This window comes from Corvus hawaiiensis, chromosome 3, assembly GCF_020740725.1.
Source record: "Corvus hawaiiensis isolate bCorHaw1 chromosome 3, bCorHaw1.pri.cur, whole genome shotgun sequence".
Classification (NCBI taxonomy): Eukaryota; Metazoa; Chordata; class Aves; order Passeriformes; family Corvidae; genus Corvus; species Corvus hawaiiensis.
The window spans coordinates 80995554-81016484 of NC_063215.1; the positions used below are offsets into that span (position 1 = coordinate 80995554).

The following is a 20931-nucleotide window of genomic DNA, read 5'->3' on the forward strand; positions in this document are numbered from 1 at the left end:
GATCAGATTATTCATCAGTTTAACACAGTTTACATCTGTTTGCTACCTTTTCCAGAAGCACACAAAGGTTATAAAATACAAAATGGTCCAAGGAAAGAGCTCTCCCAATGTAAAACCCACACAAAGGTAAGAACTTTAAGCTCCCAAAACCTGTTACATCCTAAAAGTACTTTAAAAAGTGATTAAAGCTAAAGGGATTCTAGACTCAGATATTGCTGTCCAGAGGCAATTGCTGAAGATTACCAACAAATTAACTTTACTCCAAAGCAATCTGGGAGTGTGGTTCAGAAAGCAGTTGAGCAGTATCCTGTTGGGAACGTGTAAAATCACAGTGCAATTTTTTTCAAAAAAAGTAAACATATTAAGACTGTATATTTTATAACTAGGAAGCTGATGTAAAAACAGAAGTACTGACTGCAGCATGTAAGTTTAGATCTTGGTTGACTGTTCCCCCTACCACGACTTTAGACTGCTTCTTAAGAACCTGATATTTGTAACACATTGTGTTATAAAATATTTTGGAATCATGTATATTATATAGAGGCATTTACTTCTTACGGGTTATCACGATCTTAGCTATTGAAAGGGCAGGGGGCAACTGAACTGCAAGAGGGACATAAAGAACAACTTTTTATGATGAGGGTGGTGAGGCAGCATAACTGGTTGCCCAGAAAAGTTGTGGATGCCCCATTTCTAGAAGAGTTCAAGGCCAGGGCTTTGAGCAACCTGTTCTAGTGAAAGCCTCCCTGTCTATGACAGGGAAGTTGGAACAAGACGGTCTTTAGAGGCCCCTTGCAAACCAAACCATTCTGGGATTCTGGGAAAGTGCCAAATGACAGCACATTTGTCTCATGCACTAAAATTTAACACTTTTTGCTAAGCCTGCACAAACAAGGTGCCAGAGAGGTTGACAGTTTCAGTGCACGGCTCAGAAAATGGTATAAACATAGGGGACTTCAGAGTTGTCAAAAACTGGAACAGAGAATACTCTATGGAAGACAAAACCCCATTTAAAGCTTGATGGAACTGACAAGTACCATAGGAGAATTTTTAAATCAGAAATTGGGAAGGAAAGTATACAGCTCTGAATGATGCAGTCAACTTTTAGTCAAGTCAGCACACTCAAGTAAACAAAGCAAGAGTTGGTAACAAACAAGTAACAGTGAGAAACAGAAAAAACGGAAAGCTTTTAAAACAGTGTGCTTTTTAACAGAGGAGGCAACTGAATCAGAAGTATCTGTGCTTCTACATGAAGCATTATAAGTTCAAGAAATAGAACTGAGAAAGAATGACCAGACTTACCAGGAAGGAACCATTCATATCTCAGGAAAGCAAAACTAATGGTAGGACTGGGAAAAATCCATGTACTATCCTGGATATGAAACAGATCACCTTGTGAAGGAGTGATGCTACTTCTCAAAGAGTAGCCTGTCAAATTAGATCAGCAAGTTAACCATATCAGTCACTAAGAGAGCATCTCTGTGATCTGTAATTTCAATAAAAAGGAGAGAAAACACAGCATTAGGACTATGTTATTAGTTGCTAAGATGGTGACAGCTATCGTATCACTAAAGGTAGAAAGTATGAAGTTTCAGTTACCTCCCAAAGCAACAGGACAACACTAAACCAAAATTTTTAGATGTAATTAACATCATCTTCAGGGATCAGCTCATTCAGGAATGCAGAAGAAGAAAATAAAATGTTGGTTTGGCCTAACCTGCGTACAGGATCCAATTCAGATATTACCACTGAAGAGATGCTTCAAGAGTGAGCAAAACAGAGTTATCACCGTTGATGGGGAAAAAAGCCAAATATTCTCTACAGCAGTTTATAGCTCCAAAACAGAAGAATGAAGATAAAATGGAAGCTAGTTTAAAAAAGTTAATGAACTGAAAAACTGTCCAAAAGTCTTTAGACCCAATTAAGAAGTGTATTAAAGGAATGCACACAGAAGAAAAGACAAAAGAAGATGGTCCCAATTAATTCTTCTCATCTAAGCTCAAAAATGCACTTAAAAAGGTCCTTATGACTTTCTCCATGAGGGATTCTCAGGATCTGTTTCAGATTGAAGCACAAGAGAAGGTGGCAAAACAGACAGTCAGGCAACACTAATAGGTGATTAGACCAGATAATTCTGACACAAAACTTGCAGAAGTTAAACAAGATTCTACCTATTTTCTAGTACTCTGGGCACAACAAAACCCAACAGAGAAGAATACAGTAACTTTCAACAACAACAAAATGACACCAAAATTAGATGTGCATTAACTTTCCTTACTATTCATGTGGAACACAGGTTTTCTGCATAGTTTACAATTCATGCGCAGTGCCTGGAGAGGTTAACCAAACACAGTAAGCTCTTAGAGAGGGACTGTAACCTTGACAGAGCCGTTTTCTCTCTCTTACTGCAATGAAGGTTGTCTGTTTTGGCTTCCTGACAGATGAGTCATGAATGACAGGGGAAGGGGTGGAGGATTCTCCTACAAGCATTTCATTGATCCTTCCCTCACACTCAAGATGAAATTAGTAGTGGAAATTGTACAACATAGCCAGGTGACAGTTTCCCTGCTAGTACTCCAAAAGTGACCACCCTTTTCTTGCACCAAAGCTTTACTCAGGAAAGTGATGTCACATAGCCACAAAAAACCCATAAGCCAACTGGCTGTTGCCATCACACAGAATAGTTTTCTCTTGTCTGGAGTAAGTTCTGACTGGCTTGAGACCCCTGTTGGCTCCCTATAATTTAAGTCTCTGTATCAAAAAGATTTAATTTCTGAGAATACTTTTCCTGTCAAAGATACTAATGAAAACCCTGAATATCCTGTAACAGCTGTTTGTGACATGGTCACTTACCTAGAGGATAGCTAAAGTGTGGATAAAACAAGATGTTCACGCAAAGGTAGTCTACATCATCTCAGGAACAACAATAATTTGAGGTATAGGACTGCAGCTCCAGTGGTGATACTTTATAGTTTTAACATTCTTTCCAAGATATCTCTGCTTTTCTGGTGGACACAAGTTTACAGCATATGCACAGTACTTGACATGGCCAGATGCCATCTGGGTTCAGTCCATTGAAAGAATCTGTGTGGGACTCTCAACAGAAGTAAAGTGGATACTTGCAACCCCAAAGATTTCAACTCAAACAGGTGTAGTAGAAATCACAAATGTTCACATTTTAAAGGTCTTACAAACAAGTCATTAGAACAGACTGGACTTTGTCCACCAGAACACCAAAGGCTTCACTCAAGGCAGTTTGCCATAACGATCTGCCCACTTCTCACACCACTGAGAGCTAACAAGATCAATAAAACGATTAGCCCATTTTGTAATAGTCACAGGGTTTTTGCCTTTCACACCACACTTAAGGCCATGGTCTTTAGACCCAGGTCTACTACAACACAATTAATATCAAGTACTCAATCCAACAGAGGTAACTACAAATTATCTGTTAGCTTAATGGATTAGCACTGAAGTGTACACCAGCAGTGTTCAAAAAGGACACCAAGACTGACACTATTGCCATCAAAAAATCATCGTCTTTGCTGCCAACACAAATGATCCCAATCCTGAGGGAGACCAGCCCTTTGAAATAAGCAGTGACTTCAGCTCCTGCAGCCTGATGACTACATTTCCCTAGAATGATGAATAGAGGTGTTCTTGAGGGCTGACTCAGTGCCTGGCAGCACAAAGAGATGAGTAACTACCTTTGAACCAGTTTTTGTTCTAGCACACATAGATCACAGCACTGCCAAAGACTACAGAAGTGAGAGCTAACCACAGTATCAGAATCTCAAAACACTGGTCTCAATTTACCAATAATTGATGCCAAAGATCCTTTTAGCCTAGTGTTCCTGCAGCAATGAAATTAACCATGCCTTCAACTGACACCTCAGATCTGCATTACCAGTCCCAAAACACTTCTGATCTTCATTAGGAATTGTGTGAGGACAGAAAGCTTCACCAGTGAAAATGTAAATTCATATGGAGCCTCTATGTACATAAGGAGACCCCCCTATGCAGAATGCCCTGACATAGTACGGAGAAAATGTTAATTTCTGTTTCAGAATTTCTAGAATGACATAATTGAATGAATATGCTGATGTTTGGGATCAAGGATATCCAAGACAGCTGATCTTCCTCAGAGAAATTATTATAAAGCGCACACAGGATGGAGTGACTGAGAATGAGAGATGTGAAAATTTTTTAATCCAGAACAAACTTGCCCAAAACTTCAATAGCAAAGCAAGAAGAACTCTAACACATTCATTATGAGGAAACTCAAAGAATTAACTTGGCTAATGGGTAAAAATTGTTCTAGAGAACGGCAGAGAATGTCTAAGCTGGAAAACAGCTGAGATGAACTGCAAAGGAGTAGAGGTTCTACAACCCTGGTATCCTTGGTAAAGTACAGAGCTGATCACTAATTCATCAGCTGCCAGGTCATTTGCTCTGGACAAGAAGTCTGAGCAGAGAAGGGTTATTAACAGTCACCCCCAACAGAAAGTTTCTAAAGGCAAGCACTCAAGCATTGCCCTCTCTACACAACCTTAGTTTTAGCTGGACAATTTGCTGCTGCTGTTTTATTGTCCCCGTGCTGAAGGCTACACATCAGCAGAGCAGGCTGAGTTTGTGAGGACAGCTACAGCAATTCATGGGGGAATGGAGGGGAGGATGTGAGCACACAGACCAGAATAGGATATGACACATCATAAGAAAGACAAATAACTATTCTATTATTTTTTTCTTTAGATTTATTAGTTACAGGGATAGAGATAATATGGGAAAATACTGTGTTAAAAGACGGTGTTGTCCCCCCTTGCCCCTAGCTATACTGTGGTCCACAACAGAAGTTGAACAGGAAGATCCCAAATAATTTCAGATTGCCTGTGATTTCACCTCATTTTTATAATGTGTATTAGTAATCTGCCCACAGAAGTCATGAGACAATACAACAGAGCTCACATTTCTTGATTTGCATCCCTCTGTCATTTGAAAAGAAGCTTTCCTTCAGTATTCAACAGCAAGACAATTATCCACAATGAACAAAAGAGATTGTTAAAAAAAAATGTGCTGCCAATAAATGACATAATCCAGTGAATTTAAACCACTCCTCTAAAAATTCTGGCATTCTGCAAGACTAAAATAAACCCTAAGCAGAAGGAAAAGCAAAGCTTGCCACCTACTGCCCAATGACATAATAGTATGTACTAATATTGCCTATCTCCTTTTAACAGAATCCCTTTTCTTGACATAGAACGTACAGAACTGCATCTTCAGTTGTTTTTTTAATGAAACAAAAAATACAAAACCAGCCCATGGAACATCCAAAAGCAGTCTTTTCTATAAGAACACTTATAAAATCCCTGACAAGCCTGAAACATCATTTCTTATAGCATCCAAACAAAGAATTCCTTTTAATATCCTCCAGTGGGGTTAGAGACTTTAATAAAGTCTGTCCCCCCAGCCGCATGGTAAGTTTTAAAGACAGTACTTAAAAAAAAAAATTATTACAATAGATAAAGCCTATCAGAAAATATTTTTTTCCTGTACATATCTGAAGGAGATATTTTCAAAGCTATAGATTACCTTAGTAAAAAAATAAGGCTGTAGCAAACACTGGCTTATTGCAGATACTTTATTTGTTCTACAAGCTCCATGTCTCAGCGTCAGAAATGATGCTTTGTTATGTTTTCAAGCACAGAGAAATTCTCTTCAGTAATTACAATGCTTAGTTGAGCTATTACTCCAAATAATATTTATTTTCCTAATATATCACATAAGAAAAGTCATTTCTGAATAAAAGTAGGTCCTTTGCTTAGTGTAGGAAGTTGCTTAACTCAAAGTCAAGTAGTCATGATTCAATCACCTCCAAAACTTTTGAGCACACCTGCACACTCTTCTTGAGAAACAACACCATGCTGCACACTGCAGTTAGCTGACAGTTCACCTTCCCGTCCTCCAGCCCTGCTCTCTAAGGCTACGGGATAATTTAGGGAAAACTTGATAAAGAGGGAAACAAGGATTTACTGCAGAGGCCCTCTAATAGAGTGCTGGCTGGTTACAAAGTCTCAATATATATTTGAACAATAACATCAGGAGAAGAGCCCACCTTCTCCATTTGCCTAGTGTTCTTCACCAGTTACATTCACACAAAAAGAACTATCAGTCTCAACAGATATTGATGAACAGTAAACTCTAAACTTTAGCACAAGATGATGTGAGTAATAAACCTTAGAAGTGGTTAGATCAGCAACTGATTACACATTGTATAAAACAGTAATTTTGGATTCCTGGGCAAAATTGATCAAAGTACAAGGATACACAGCATACAACCATTATAGAGCTCAGGTAAAGTGGAAACTGCTTCTCAGTGAAGTACTTGGACTCTAGCACTGAAGAAAGTAAGCTCACTGGAGATGAAATATGTCTCTTAGGGTTCCTAAATCATGAACAGAACAGGCTATTTGTAACAATGAAATCAGTGAGGCATTTGTAATTAATCTGACAGGCCCAACCCTGAAGATACATCTGCCTTTATCTAAGGCCAGTCCACATCATCTTAATGAAGATTCTTAGTCCATCTCGTTATCTGCTACACTAGCAAAATGTTAAGACCAAGTAAATCCCCTGAAAAGGGGTTCTTTGTGTCTTTGTTATCTATTTAATAAGGTTACTAACAATGGAGACTCAATAGCAACTGGAAATTAAGACCATACCAAAAGTTATATTGATACGCAAGACACAAAAATCAGCTAATAGGTGCAGCTAGTATTATTTTACAGGACTTTAGATCCAATATTCAGCAAGATTTCTGACACAGTGACCAAAGACATCTACATACATTTTCAAGTTCAAAATACCTGAAACAGAGGAAAATGTCCCTGGTTCAGTTATCATTTGATCATTACAACATTAAACCAAGACACACAGATTTTTATAAAGACAGAATATTGCTAAATCACATTTTTTATACCCGAAATCAGTAATAAAACCTATTCTTTGCTTTTCTTCCTTTGAAAGTTAAAGGTACTGGATTTGACAGGACTGAAACTGACAGGAGACAGTTTTCCAGATCAAGTTACTGAGATCTATTCACAGCTCTAAGGAAGAGAATGAAAAATCACATGAAAACTATTCCCATTTTCTGCAAGGAAAATAGCTATTTGCAACGTTGTTTTGATTTCAGCCACATCCCATAATCATTACTGTTGCACAGTAGTTTGTTTAGAGTAACCTGAATGGGTTACTTTTATCTGTTTGGCTAAAAAGACTCAGTTAAATATAAAATTGCTGCATAATTGTTTTACAATCAAAAACACTTGCTAACAGAGAAACCGTTTTAATAGCAAGGTTCTGAATGACACAACAGCAATATATCAAACCAAACTTCAACAATACAAATGTATCTCTGTGAAAGTGAAAACACACTGTCATGCTTTCCAAGAAAAGCTGTTCTCCTTCAGCCCCAGCAAGCCCCTGGAAAGAAGTTCTTCCGATAGTTTCCCAACATCTCCTGAAAGAACTGTTTGATGATAAATAGTAAAAGTTCCAATAGTTACAGAGAAAAAAAGCAAACCAAACCAAAAAAACAAACCACAACCTGAAAAAGCCACTTTGGAAGAGAATATAGCACATTGCAAAACAGTAACAAATGTTAAAGCCTCATTAAAGCATTCAAAGCCTACCTACTCACTGAAACACTGTGAACTGAATGGTCAGGCACACGTTTTCAAGCTAAAAAAAAAACCTTAAAAATGCTACCACTTGAAATGATGGCTTACTGTCTGCTTTTCAACTAAGCTAACAGCACCAGTACAGTTTGGAGGCGATTTTCTTTCCTGAAAAGCAGTGCCTTGAAAGCAAGATGATTATTTCCACACACATGGAATATGCCTAAATCACTGTCTCTTTTTGCTGTACTGACATACAGGAGCATAAGCATATTCCAGTAGCACTCAAAAAACCCTCAAACTTAATGACAAGTTAATTAAAAGTTAACTTTACCTCATGGAGTTTATTGATGTTCCTGGGATTGCGGAAGGGAAGTGTATGTTGACATTCTCAAGAGGAATGTGCCTTACAGGATAATATGGATAACTGGTCTGCAGAAACTCTTTACAAGTCTATTAGGAAGAACATGAATAACCTGATGGCTAATAGGGTACAGTGTTACCTTGCAGCAAGTCTCTCACTGAAAGCAGTGTGCAAAAGGCATCTCAGAATCCACCCCAAATAGCTCACAATGGGAAAGTTGTTTTCCTGATTCTCCCCGGAGCCACCTTCCACTAGCAAACCTAAAACAAGCATACCCTGAGCTCATTACAATTTAGAAATCTATACTGAAGGGATGCAGTCATCAGCATAACCTGCAGACAGAATGCCAGTTTTTCATCTCCCTGACACAAAGCAGTAAGCTCAAGAACTGCTGGAAAAATCTCACCTCTGACCACTGCAGCTAAATTTTTAAGTCTGTGAACAGTCAACACCCCAGTGTTGCGAAGCACATGGTGCTAATACAAGCTCAAACATCTATGTCACTGGGCTCTAGACGGGCAGAAATACTAGTCCATGACTTACAGACCAAAGCTCTGAAGCACCAGGTAACAATCCATGGCTGTATCTTAATAGCATAGTCATGGCTGGCTCAACACCCTCAAGTACACAAAGTACTTAGGTGTATTGGCTCTGAGCACAAATACACGCATGTGCCTAAGAAAAGGAAAAATCAGATTTAAAAATACTAATATGGAATATTTAGCCTAGAATCGAAAGTAATACTTTCCAAGATATCATCACTGGAACTACGCTCCAGTTGCTTCCAGCTCCTCTATGTAGACCAAGAGAACATATGATCTCCTCTCCTGAAGAAAGAATGCAGTGTATCACACAAGTTCCTGGCTTCGAAGGGAAAGAGCATCACCAACAGAAAACCAACTGAACTAAAAGTTTCAGCAGCCAGGAAGTCAAATGCTTTCTAGTTTTTAGATTGAATTAAAGATTTTTGGTTTGTTTGTTGGATTTTGTTTGACTTTTATGATGAGATGACTAGCTCAGTGCATGAAGGAGCATGATCAATCTTTTTAACCTGGATTTTAAGTGAGGTGTTTGACATAGTCGTCTCTTTATGTAAAAGCTGATGAAATATGGACCACTACAACTGGGTGCAAAAACTGTGTCTGAATAGGTGGTATTCAGTGATAGGAAATCCAATTCATAGGAGATTAAGTGACTATTTTTTTTCTTAGAGATCAATATTGGATCAATATTGTTCAATGACTTGCTTGATGACCTGGAGAAGGGGAAAAATACAGTCTTAGCAAGTATACACACTTCCAATATGGAGGAATGGTTGTTACACTGAAGCCTGAGGAATTTTGACAGGCCAGAGAAATGGGCTTGCAGAGTTCAAAGGCGAACACAAAGAGCGATACAGCAACTCTGTGCAAGAGTGTAGATTTGGCACCAAAATGGCTGGAAAGCAGCCCTACAAAATGTGGGGGTCCTAGTGGATGAGGTGAACACATGTCAGGCAGCGTATCTGCATGTGAAGAATGCCAGTCATAGACGGGGCTGCGTTAGCAGCAGCATAGCCATACAGGTCAAGAGAATGATTACTCCCTCCATCAGGCACTTGTGAGACTGCATCTCAAACATGGTGACCAGTTTTGGACTCCCCAAATCAAGAAAGACACCAGCACAGTGGAGCAAGGCCAGCAGAGGGCCACCAAGATTGTCAGGGACTGGAACACACAGCATATGAGGAGAAAGACTTCCCAGCTCTAAAAAAAAAACCACAGCTCAAGGGGGTGATATTGCTACCTACAACTGCCTCTTGAGAACCTGTAGAGGAGACTGAGCCAGGCTTCTTAAGAGGCATACAGCAAAAAAACACAGGGTAACAATAAACGTGCAACAGTGGAAATTTCAATACTCTTTTTTTCCTGAGGGTGGTCAAACACTGCAACAGAAGTGCACAAATACTGGAGATCTCCAACCTTGCAATCTTGAAAGTATTCAAAGCTCAACCACACAAAGCCCAGAGCAGCCTCTTATAGTGATCCTGCTATAAGCGAAGGGTTGGACCAGATTGCTTTATACTTTCAACCTAAGTTTTATCCCTCCTTTTCTTAAAAAGCTTCCTTAAAAAGTCAAAATCTTTTTGGACAAAAGTTCAATATTATCAAGAGCTTCCATAAAGTATTTTCAAACAGACCTCACAATTAAGTTCAAGTGCAGGGCTCTTGTAAGTAGAGAGTTTCACTTGCTCTGTAAATCTTTAGTACAAAACTGTCATAACAGTGGTAAAAAAATATGTCCTCTAGACTTTTGCACTAGCTACTAACCTTCAAAAAGCCTGTCTACAACCTTTTTTAGACTATCACCTGACACATCATCATATTAACCAATCTTACAACCAGAAGTTCAAAAAATAAATTACGCGCAGTCAAAGGTACAAAAAAGAACTAGTATGCAAGACAGGAAATAGCCAAAAGAGCAGTCTCTTATACTTTACAGTAATCCTCAGCCCACAGGAGTTTGTACAATAGAAAGTCAATAATCTCTATAGATTTTAAATATATATGTAAACATTTAACTATTATATATTATACAAAGAATGTATTCTATTTTCAGTTATGACTGTCCAATATTGTCAGTTTCAGTAGGGTCACAACAGCATGTCCAGTTCTTCTCTCAGGCACATTTTTTTTCAGTCTAATTCACACTGATATGCCACCAACTAGTTAAAATTGGGAAAAAGTAGTATTTTTTCCAGTTTAAACTATATCTTTGAACAGAAGTTAAAAACAGCTTTAAGACACCAGTTGATAGGTTTACTAAAATTAGCAGGCAATACATCTGCCTGTAATAGCATGAGACTAGACCCAGTGAACCAGGAACATAGGTTTGGAGGGGACCTCTCAGCAAAGATTTCTGGGCACATAAGACACACCAGTAAGTCCAAATATGTCACCTGAAGTCTGTGTGTTCGCCACTCCTTTGATGAGCTTTGCTTTGCCCAACATTAAAGCAGACTTCCACATTTCATCACCAGCTGCCTCCAAAAGAGGCTGAAGAAGCAATGCTGTGACACTTCAGTGTATTATTGAGCTCCAGCTGGTTGATGCTGTACTCCTTCTGGTGACCACTTCCAAAACTGTACTAGAAAGGTCCCTTTAAAAAAAAAACTTCTACTCACACAGATGGTAAATGCACAAAATCAAGCTGTTGGAGCTATCCTGTTGCCAACAAGTAAGAACACAAGATGTGAAAGGAACACCCAGAGTTACTGGAGAGCTATCACAGGAATTCAGGCCCACAAAGCATGCCTGTTACTGAGATCAGAATTCCCTACAGGTTCCAATAAGAAGCAGATTTTTGTTTCTGAAACACCACTTGTTTTCAATTACAGCCATCTATACCTTCTGCTAACGTTTTTCCGAGATGAGACCTTGTACCTGACGGTATATCCATCTTCAGAGCAGAGCTATGACAGACTTGCTGAACTCAGGATATTCCAGGAAATTAATCTCTCTTCAGGTTTCCTTCTGTTCAGCACCTTATTCTTCAAAAAAAAGATACCTGGAAAGAAATAAATTAATTCCCTGCTGTCCTAAATACCATCGCCACCATGATCCTAAGAAAACATGGATGAACACATCTTGATGACTGAAGTTGGAAAAGTTGCATTCCTATACAAAACAGAAAAAAATTGATAGAGGATGGCAAAACAGAAGCTCTGTATAGGCAAGCTCCCTCTAGGAGCTAATTTAGGTGTCCCAGGTTGGGTTCTGACCCAGATCTCACCAGTTCAGTCCTTGACTGCACACCAGCAGTGTCCAGATCGGCACACCAACTACACTGACAATGGATGACTCCACCTTCTAGGAGTGGGAAAAGAAAAAGCCATTCCAAAAGCATCTGGGCAGCCTCACACAACATACAAGATACAAGGTATTCAAAGAGGAAATGAAACAGGAACTAGCCTGTCTACTCCCTGTCAATGTTAGAGATGTGACCTCAGAAGGATCTTCCAGCCCTGTAAATTGTCCTAATAGTCATACATGGGAACTATCAGTGGCACTCATTTCAACAGCTGTATCTAAACATCCACCTTCTGCTGCACTTGATACAACTGCTTTGGTTTGTGAAACAGTCCATGTCCTTTCCATCTCCAGCTCCTACACCTGGCTCCTGCCAAGGTTGTAGGCAGGCATTCTCATGAATCCAGAGACTCAGTTTTCCATTTTCCCATGCCAATATTAAGCTGACTGAAATAGATTTACCTTAATGTGATCTCACAGAATAACAGTTATATCTACCTGAAAAAGTCTCTCTACAGAGTTAGGAGAAAATCCTTAGGCTGAGAAGGGCCACAGGAACAACAAAGCCCACTGCATATGTAAGCATGCAGAGGCACTTTGGATAGCACATAACAGATGACTGGTCTTGTCAGTCTGAAGTTGCTTCCTCTACATCTGTGATGATATCTCATGCAAGCAGGTAAAGAAATTTTCGTGAAGCATGAAATGCTGTAGGTATCCTCTAGAAATACTTTGAGCATCATAGCCCAACAACTGTCATAGTAGGAAGGAAGACGAAAAAAGCCCGATGATTTTACTGGAAATTTCCCCTTCATATTAGTCACTCCAATAACCCTTGCTTTGCTGATAGGAATGAAACTGGACTCAGAGTACTATGAAATACTAAAATTGTGTAGCAATTTCTCTGTCCTTCAAGACTGTGGATGTATTTGTACCTAAAGCCCCCACTGCTCTACCTTCTATCTTTCTCAAAGAACATACTGGCTTAGGGCTTAGCACTCCAAGGGAACTCAGGTTAACTTCTCTTCTTATTACACAAGACATGTAGGAACCTAGTTTAGCTTGTGGATCCACAGTTAGATGAACAAGGACAACAGTACAAAGAATTAGAAGGGTTTAGGAGGGAAAAAACCTGATAAAGATGTTATGAGACAACAAATAGCAGCATTGGCAATATCCAATGATCTCTGTTCTCAGATGCAGCTTTGGAAAGGAAGTGGCAGGATGAACTTTGTTGTTGGAGTATGACTACTCAGGTGCAGAACTCTATAATCACACGACACCCTTCCACATTCATTTTTACAGGTTCGAACACAGGAAAACACAATTTATTTCCTAGCCCTGATTATCTTGCTCTGGAGACTAGAAGCAAGACAGACTACACCCTCCTTACAGCTCTCCAAAAGCAACACCTGTAACAGGACAGAAACACTTTTTGTCACTAACTTCACCTGAAAGTGGAAGGACAGCAGTAGCTGCAAACACCTAAAACTTCACATTCAACTTGATTGACACCCTGCTGTGCACCTCCTTCCCCCCATATCAAATGGGGTCTTGAAACAAACTAAGGTTGGACCCATCAATAAAAACAAGAGTACAATTAGAGAAATTTCAGACTCACATTAAGTACTTAAAGCTCAGAGAAAGAATATCAAAGACTGGCTAAGTCACCAGCTACTAAAGAGACAGAGAAAAAGTTCTCCAACAAGATGGGTGTTTCCTTGCTGCTTATAGCAGTCAGATACGATCCTGAACCTCAAACACAAACAAGCAGAAGTAGCACAGCCATGCACACTTATATTAAAAGAGAAAACATAATGCAAATACAAGAAACCAGAACAGAACACAAGCACCAAATCTTACTCTCCTCAGTTACTCAAGGTGTCAGAATTCCATGTCTGTTTCGGGTTTGAAATGGGTGCCTGGAAAGAATATCAAGCCCTACCTTGGACCACCACCAACAGCTCCTGAAGATACAAGAAAAAAATGCAGATAACCCTGACACTGAATCAGCCAAAGATGAGACTAGTGCCGCCTGGAGGCGACGTCGACACAAAGTGACAGGCAACCGAACATCTAATTTGCAGCCCCTCCAGACTGTTTCGGTTTAAAATCCCCCTGAATCCCTCTGACCCCTTCCCTCATGGTTTCCCCGCCCAAACAATCCCTTACTCTTCCTATACCCCATATGTACCTTCCTGTTTTGAAAAGGGGGATGGAAAAGGGAAATTGATAAAGGGAGAATGAACATTTCCAGTTTCAGGTATTCTCGAGTGATTCGACCTTTCAGTAATCTTGCCATGATCCTTAACAACTTTGATTGAGACTCTTACAGAGACACCAGCCCCAACTCCCCCATGGAACCTGACACCTGTCACCCTGCCGTCTCCTAGATGTCCTTAACCTGAGCAACTACACAGAGACACTGCTGTGGCTATGGATGCTGTGGCTGATAAGAGCATGGAAATAGCAGCCTCAGTAGCCGAGAAAGGCCCACCGCACTCAGCACCATTGAAGGAACTCGGGACTTGTTGGGACATTGGGAACTCGGGGGAGGGGTTGCCTCCCTCCAGAGGCTTTGCAGGTGTTTCTGGTTGTTCTGCCATCCGTTCATTGTTTGAAATACTGCCACAACCCTGGACCGCCACTGTTAAAACCAAAATATCCTTTCCTCGCTCATAGAAAGGGGAAGAATGGTTCTCACCTTAGCTCCAAGTAATAGGGGGAGGCCTTCTTCTAGAGTAAATTAGGGGGAGACGTTGTGGTGGCTAAGTCCACTTTATGCCTCCCAAGTTACCCTAAAAGTGGTCTCTCCCTACAACACTGTGCTAGAAAGTTCTCCCTTTGTCTAGATCCTTCTGGCCCTCTCCCCCTCCCACTCCTTTTCCCATTGGCCCCTGTTAAGTCATTCAACCTTGCCTCTGCCCCCTAGCCCTCAGACTATTGGTTTTGGATGCTCTGCCCACCTTTGGGAGCTCTTGGGATAAAACCAGTGCGGGCTTTCAGTTCTGGGTTCTTCTCACCTCTGCCACCCTTCGGGTGCGTTGCCATTAAACACCTCGGAACTGCAATCAGAGAGCCCCTCTCGCCTCTCTGTCTCCAGTTCATGCACAGACTGTGGGTGTGAGCGGCTGTGCACAACCACCTGTGAAGGTGACATCGTGTGCACGCGCAGGTGCCGGCAGAGCCGCCTGAGCGTGTCCATGAGGGACCCAGCAGGGACAAACGCGGCATCGATCCGCCAAAGCTCTCATTCAATACATGTCAGACTCTGTTCTAGGCTAAACTCGAAAGGTGACCAGTGTAAATTAAGAATAATTCCTCCAAAATTAGTACAGCAGTAATACTCTAAGGAAAACAGAAGTTGACTGATATTATGGGATATTCTGTTCAGGTAAGGAAATCCAGCTCATAAGTAATAGAAGTCTAAACATCCACTGAAATCTTAATGTGAAAACAAGAAGCTGTTTTAAAAAATCTCTGAAAGTTTCCAAATACAATTTTTTGAAAACACTTGCAAGGAACAACTTTTTATAAATCTAACATACTGGACTTCTTTGAAAATAAAGAAAACACTTACTGTGGTTGCATTTGCTGAGTTAACCCAACAGGAGGCTTCTGCTTGATTGTGAATGCCATCTGAGTCATAGGGCCAACCTTTGGTGGGACCTGCACCTTCTGAGAGAAGGACTGCTGGGCAGCCTGCTGGGGTATGGGCCATGGGGGAACAACAGGGCTCCGGCCTCCAGTGGAAGATGTGTCTTGCACAACTGTATCCTCACAGGAATTACCTTTTGTTCCTGGTTTACACACACAAAGCTGAGGTCGCAGGCACATCCCTCCATTTTGGCACGGCGGTGCACAGTTAGCTAAGAAAAGACATTTTAAAAAGTACCTTTGAAACAAAACGTAAAGGAAAATGCAAACCCTCCCCACAATAAAAAAAGGTATTAATTGTTAATGTTAATTGGAGTAGGAGAAAGCAATATTGCTAAGCTCCACAAAAGATAATATGCAAATTGGTATAGCTTTTACTGATTTCTTGCACAACAGACATGTACAACATTTGAACAGCTTCAAAAAGTAAAATGTTCAACCTAAACAATAGGAAATGCACTAGTTAAATCAAGAAATATAGCATTATTTCAAATCTTCCTCCTTTCTTCTCAGTATTCCTCCTCCTCATACTTTAACCACCCAAACTGCATCCGATGAAACAGTATTACACAGATTACAGAATTGTACAGATCCAGGCTGGGATTCATTTTACAGTAGTAAAATGTACATATGCTGCATAGGTACCTAGAATGAATCCCTACTGTCACATTATAGATCACCAAAATGATGCAGAGAAGCATGAAGCAATTCAACTCTTCCCTCTCTAAAACCCAAATGACACTCCCTGCAGTAGCCCCACTGTAACAACACAAGAGACATGAACTGCTGCTACAAAGACATTGCTACACCTAGGAAGAAACAAACAAGTGCTTGTGATTATCCGAGACCAGCTTCTATACGTTCTTTGTATCATCAGTAAAAAGGGATCAGATTCTTCAAAATACAATTTGCCTTCAGAGAGGATTTATTACACTGCTTTGTGTTGCTCTATCTAGTGACTACAGAGGGAGTCTGAATAACCAGCCTAGCTTCAACACCCAGCTTGTAGACCTAGTATTGCAGGATCAATTCCACTCTGAATGAACAAGAAACTTGGAGAAGCAGCATATGCCATCAAAAAAATGGAGGGGGGGAAAAAAGAAAAAGCAATTGCTGATCATATATATACACAATACTGCAAAGGCATGTCTGATTTGAGGATTTATTCTGGATGCTTAAATTTACATCACAAAGATGGCAAAACAAATTAATTCTCTAATCCAAAGGACAGAATTTAACATTAAAATAGGATTCTGGGATAGCCAACAAAATAATTTCTTCATTAATCACATTAAAGATGGCACACAATGAAGCATGTATAAAAAAAAAAACCCCACGGCTGAGCTACTTTGTTCCTACAAACTAAGCATATTTTTAATATTGTTAAAGATCCTTTAAAATCGACAAAATTATATGCCAGGTGATAATTTTTTTACTAGAATAGGTAAGATCATATTTTAAACTATAACACGGGATTCTGCACCATATACAGATACATCTAACTGCACAACTACATTATTTAAAGTCAGTCCACAACCCTTGTCCAAATAAATTAGAGTACTTGACACTTCAGTCAAGTTCTAATACATACTTCTATACATAAAAATAAATTAAATGCCCAAGACTATATATTAATTAACTCATTAGGATGGGACTGTGTTAGTTTGGACGACTAGTTTGTCAGCTGGCAGATGTATCATATACACCAACTGCACAAGGCACCAGAATTGCCCTACAACTTAAACCTGAGTTTTCCATGGGGTTTTTCTCACATATACTTTCCCCTCCATGTGAAACTTACCTTCTTTTCAATAAAACTTAGCTAGGCTACCTTATTTGCATATTATGCATCTCCCTGACAACATAAAAATAATCATTTGCTCACTTCTATTTGTTTATTTTTGAGACTCGGTCTTGTCTTTGACTGCTGGAAGACTGAAGACCATTTTCACTGTAAACTTGAGAAGGAATTTGCAACAAGCATGTGCTGTAATATACGAGCCAAGTCTTCGTTGTGCCTTATTTCTAAAACTTAGATTTTGCTAGAAACAGTGAAAGCTCATTTATATGCACATGACTGAAACAAATAATATCTTGGCAAATAAATTCAGGAGCCTAAAATTCTAATTGAATTTCACTGGCTTTGGAGAGACTCTTAAGACCAGAAGAGTGATGCCATCACCTGGGTCATCTGTAGGAAATGTGCAAAAATCACAGTAAAGAATTTGGGCACAGTTGAGAGTGCTTTAGAAAAGCATCTCAAAAAAATTATTTAAAAAAAAAAAGCAAGGCTTTCAGAAGGCCCATTTTTACATTAAAAAAACATTCATACTGAAAATGTATTTCTGGAGGTTTATGGACACGCACCTGTAGTAACCACTAAGTTTCTCGAGAAGTTATTGAAAAACCGATGACTCAACACAGAAGAAAGCTAACAAGACCACACCGAAAGTCAGTATGACAAAATATCCACTCTGCTAGGACGCTGATCACAGCATACCTCCTACCAAAAGTGAAGTAACAATGTATACATACACAAAAGACAACCCTGAAAAATCTGCAACTCTTTTTCCTGTAGTTAAGAACCAAAGTTGTGCTTCAGAAGCCTATGAAAGCTTGAGTTTCTACTTATTAAAGAGAAGGTAGCAGTGAATTTAAAACTATAAAGCTGAAAACAGAACCTGTTTCGAAATTACCTCACCTTTTTTGCCCACACAGACTTGAATATTCTTACTTCACTGACAGCAACGTAAACCCTGGAAGTTTGTACACATATTACATGTACATGAAGCAAATGCTCTGCAGCAAAACAAACTGCCTTACTCTAACTGGCCTTTAACAAAACAAACATCAGGAGATCCAGCACTTAAGTTATAAAACAACGGTGACAACAGGTTGAAAACCCCATCCATTAGATCTTCACAGCAAGAAACCCTTTGACTGAAGTCCTTCATCAACGTTGCGTAATAGAAGATCACAAAACTGGATAAAAGATCACGTTTTTAGGAAAGAATTAAAATGAACATTTTAATTGCCATAATACAGCAGTTTAGTTTCTAAAATGTCCAAGACAGCTGTAGCGTGCCAAATGAATGACCTAATTATTTTGTTTGAAGACAACAATAATGGCCCATAAAACTGAAAACACCAGTATTTTCCATAAAGCTACGCTTCCAAAAACTGAAGCGTGGAAGTATTAAGTACAAAACTGAAAAGCAGGCCAATATACTGCTGTTGAAGGCAATTGCCTTGGTCCTATTCAATTCGAGGAGGTCATGACTGGAAATTCAAAACGGAGCTTGGCAAAAATGCAAAATAATGAGACTAAGCTTAGTGGTCAGATTAAAGATCCACTTAGAACAGTCTTCCCCCTCCATTACTAAAGTGGATGTTTAAGGACAGGGTGAGACACAATAGAAGTTTATATCACTACAGCTTTTAAGAATTAGAGGCTCAGCAACTTCCTGAGCAGGAGTGCTGGTTTTGCATTTAGTACGTCTCAATAGATTTTTCTGTCAGAGGTTGAATGATCTGTTCTTTGAGCCACTTCGCTTCAACATCCAAAACTTACTGTGCCATGGAAGTTGGCCACACTGAAAGGCCAGGCACAGACAATATAACCAACCTTCCCTCACTTTCCAGAAGTGTGATTTATGGTGAGCTTGAACTTGGCTGGATGCCAGATGTCCACTACGCTGCTCTATCAGTCCCCAGATAGACAGGGGAAAGAAAATAAGATTGAAAACAACTCGTAGGTTGAGATAAGGCAGTTTACTAAAGCAAAAGCAAAAGTTTGTATGCACACAAGTAAAGAGAAGAAAAAAAAACAGGTTTATTCTTTACTTCCCATCAGCAAGCCATGTTCAGCCACTTCCCAGGAAGCGGGGCTTCAACGTGTGTAGGGGGTGCACCAGAAGGCAAATACTGTAAGTAACAAATGCCCTCTGTTTCTTCACCTTTCCTTAGCTTTTCTATCTGACCTGATGTCATATGGTATGGAATATCCCTTTGGACCAGCTGTCCCAGTTGTGTTCCCTCCCAGGATCTTGCCCACCCCCAGCCTATTGATGGAGGGGGGGAATGTTGAGAGACATCACTGGTGCTGTGCCAGCACTGCTCAGCAATAGCCAAAACCCTGGAGTGTTACCAACACCTTTCTAGGTACCAACGCAAAGCACAGCGCTCTGAGGGCTCCAATGGGAAAAGGAGCTCCAGCTCAGCCAGACCCAACACAGAGGGGAAGGAACAAGAATTCTTTTGCATCGGTTTTGTGTTTTAAGACCATGCAATCTGTATCTACTAAAAATAAAGCCACAGTGACACATTTGCTTTGGAAGTACTTAAATCACAAAAAGCCCAAAGCTGTACCCCAAAATGCTCATCCTTTTGATGCATCTTTCCCTAATCAACTACTGCTCACCACTCTCTCAGGCAGACTACTACTGGGTTTGACAAATGCATATCAGGCCTGGTATGGTTGTATTTGTGACATTCTTTCAGAAAGCAAGGGTAAATTAACATTACCACTAGGTTTAAACACACCCCTTCCAAAACATCCTATGTTGGTTTGGGACTGATCTATACATACACACTTTTCAGTCCATGTGTTCATGTCATTACAGTTAAAGTGTACAGAAATATTTGCAGAAGCAAGACCTAAAATAAAAAGTTCATAATAATTTCAAAACACATAAATATTTTAAAACTTCTATATATACAGAATGTATTTGTTTTAATACTTTATAAATTCAGCATAATTTATTATCTGGAATCAGTAAGCATAAAACATTGTCATGCATGGAAGGAGTTTAGATAAAAACTTCTCTTTTGTCCCTTCAAATGAATCAAAACACAAATATAACTGACTCCACTTGTCCTAAAAATGTGTGTAATAAATTAATATTAAACTAATGCTAATTCTTGGATTAAGATCATTACAATCTCATTCCTATGCTAATCACTTATTTTAACTTCTTCAAAAGTAACACCTTATTTACAAGTTTATTTCCCTGTGGATAATAGAAATTCACAAAAATGTATTTTGCAGTGAGAAACTCACAATAAAAGAATTTGAATGTCCCAGAAGTTTCCTGCACCCAAGTTTCTAGCCTTTTAGCCCTGGCTCCACCATTAAGCATTTCCTTTAACAAGTAACTGCTGTTGGTTTGTACTTAAATGTCCACAAACATTTTTCAATGTCATTCCTGCATTTCTAATACTTTGACACAATTACACTACAACAGTGTTGTATTATGCTATTTCTAATGCACCCATCCACCTGATTTCTTTCTTTTTCCACCTCAAATTTATCTTTTTTTTCCTCCTCTTGAGCACACATAGTAGTCCAGCACCAGTTTAAACAGAATGCACTGACTTCTGACAAATTTCATCACAGTGCACATTGGCACAGTATATAAACTTCTCCCACAAGAGTGCATAAATCCTGTTG

At 39.5% G+C, this 20931-nt stretch overlaps 1 protein-coding gene across 7 annotated transcripts in view; it reads right to left on the minus strand.

Annotated features, from left to right (window-relative positions):
- Positions 1-20931, minus strand: part of LTBP1 (latent transforming growth factor beta binding protein 1) — a 192512-nt gene that overhangs the window by 161068 nt on the left and 10513 nt on the right. For all 7 annotated transcript variants that reach the window (XM_048297347.1, XM_048297345.1, XM_048297346.1 and 4 more), the window contains exon 3: positions 15406-15694. In XM_048297347.1, coding sequence (XP_048153304.1) covers positions 15406-15694 — 289 coding nt within the window. The remainder of the gene's footprint in view (positions 1-15405; positions 15695-20931) is intronic.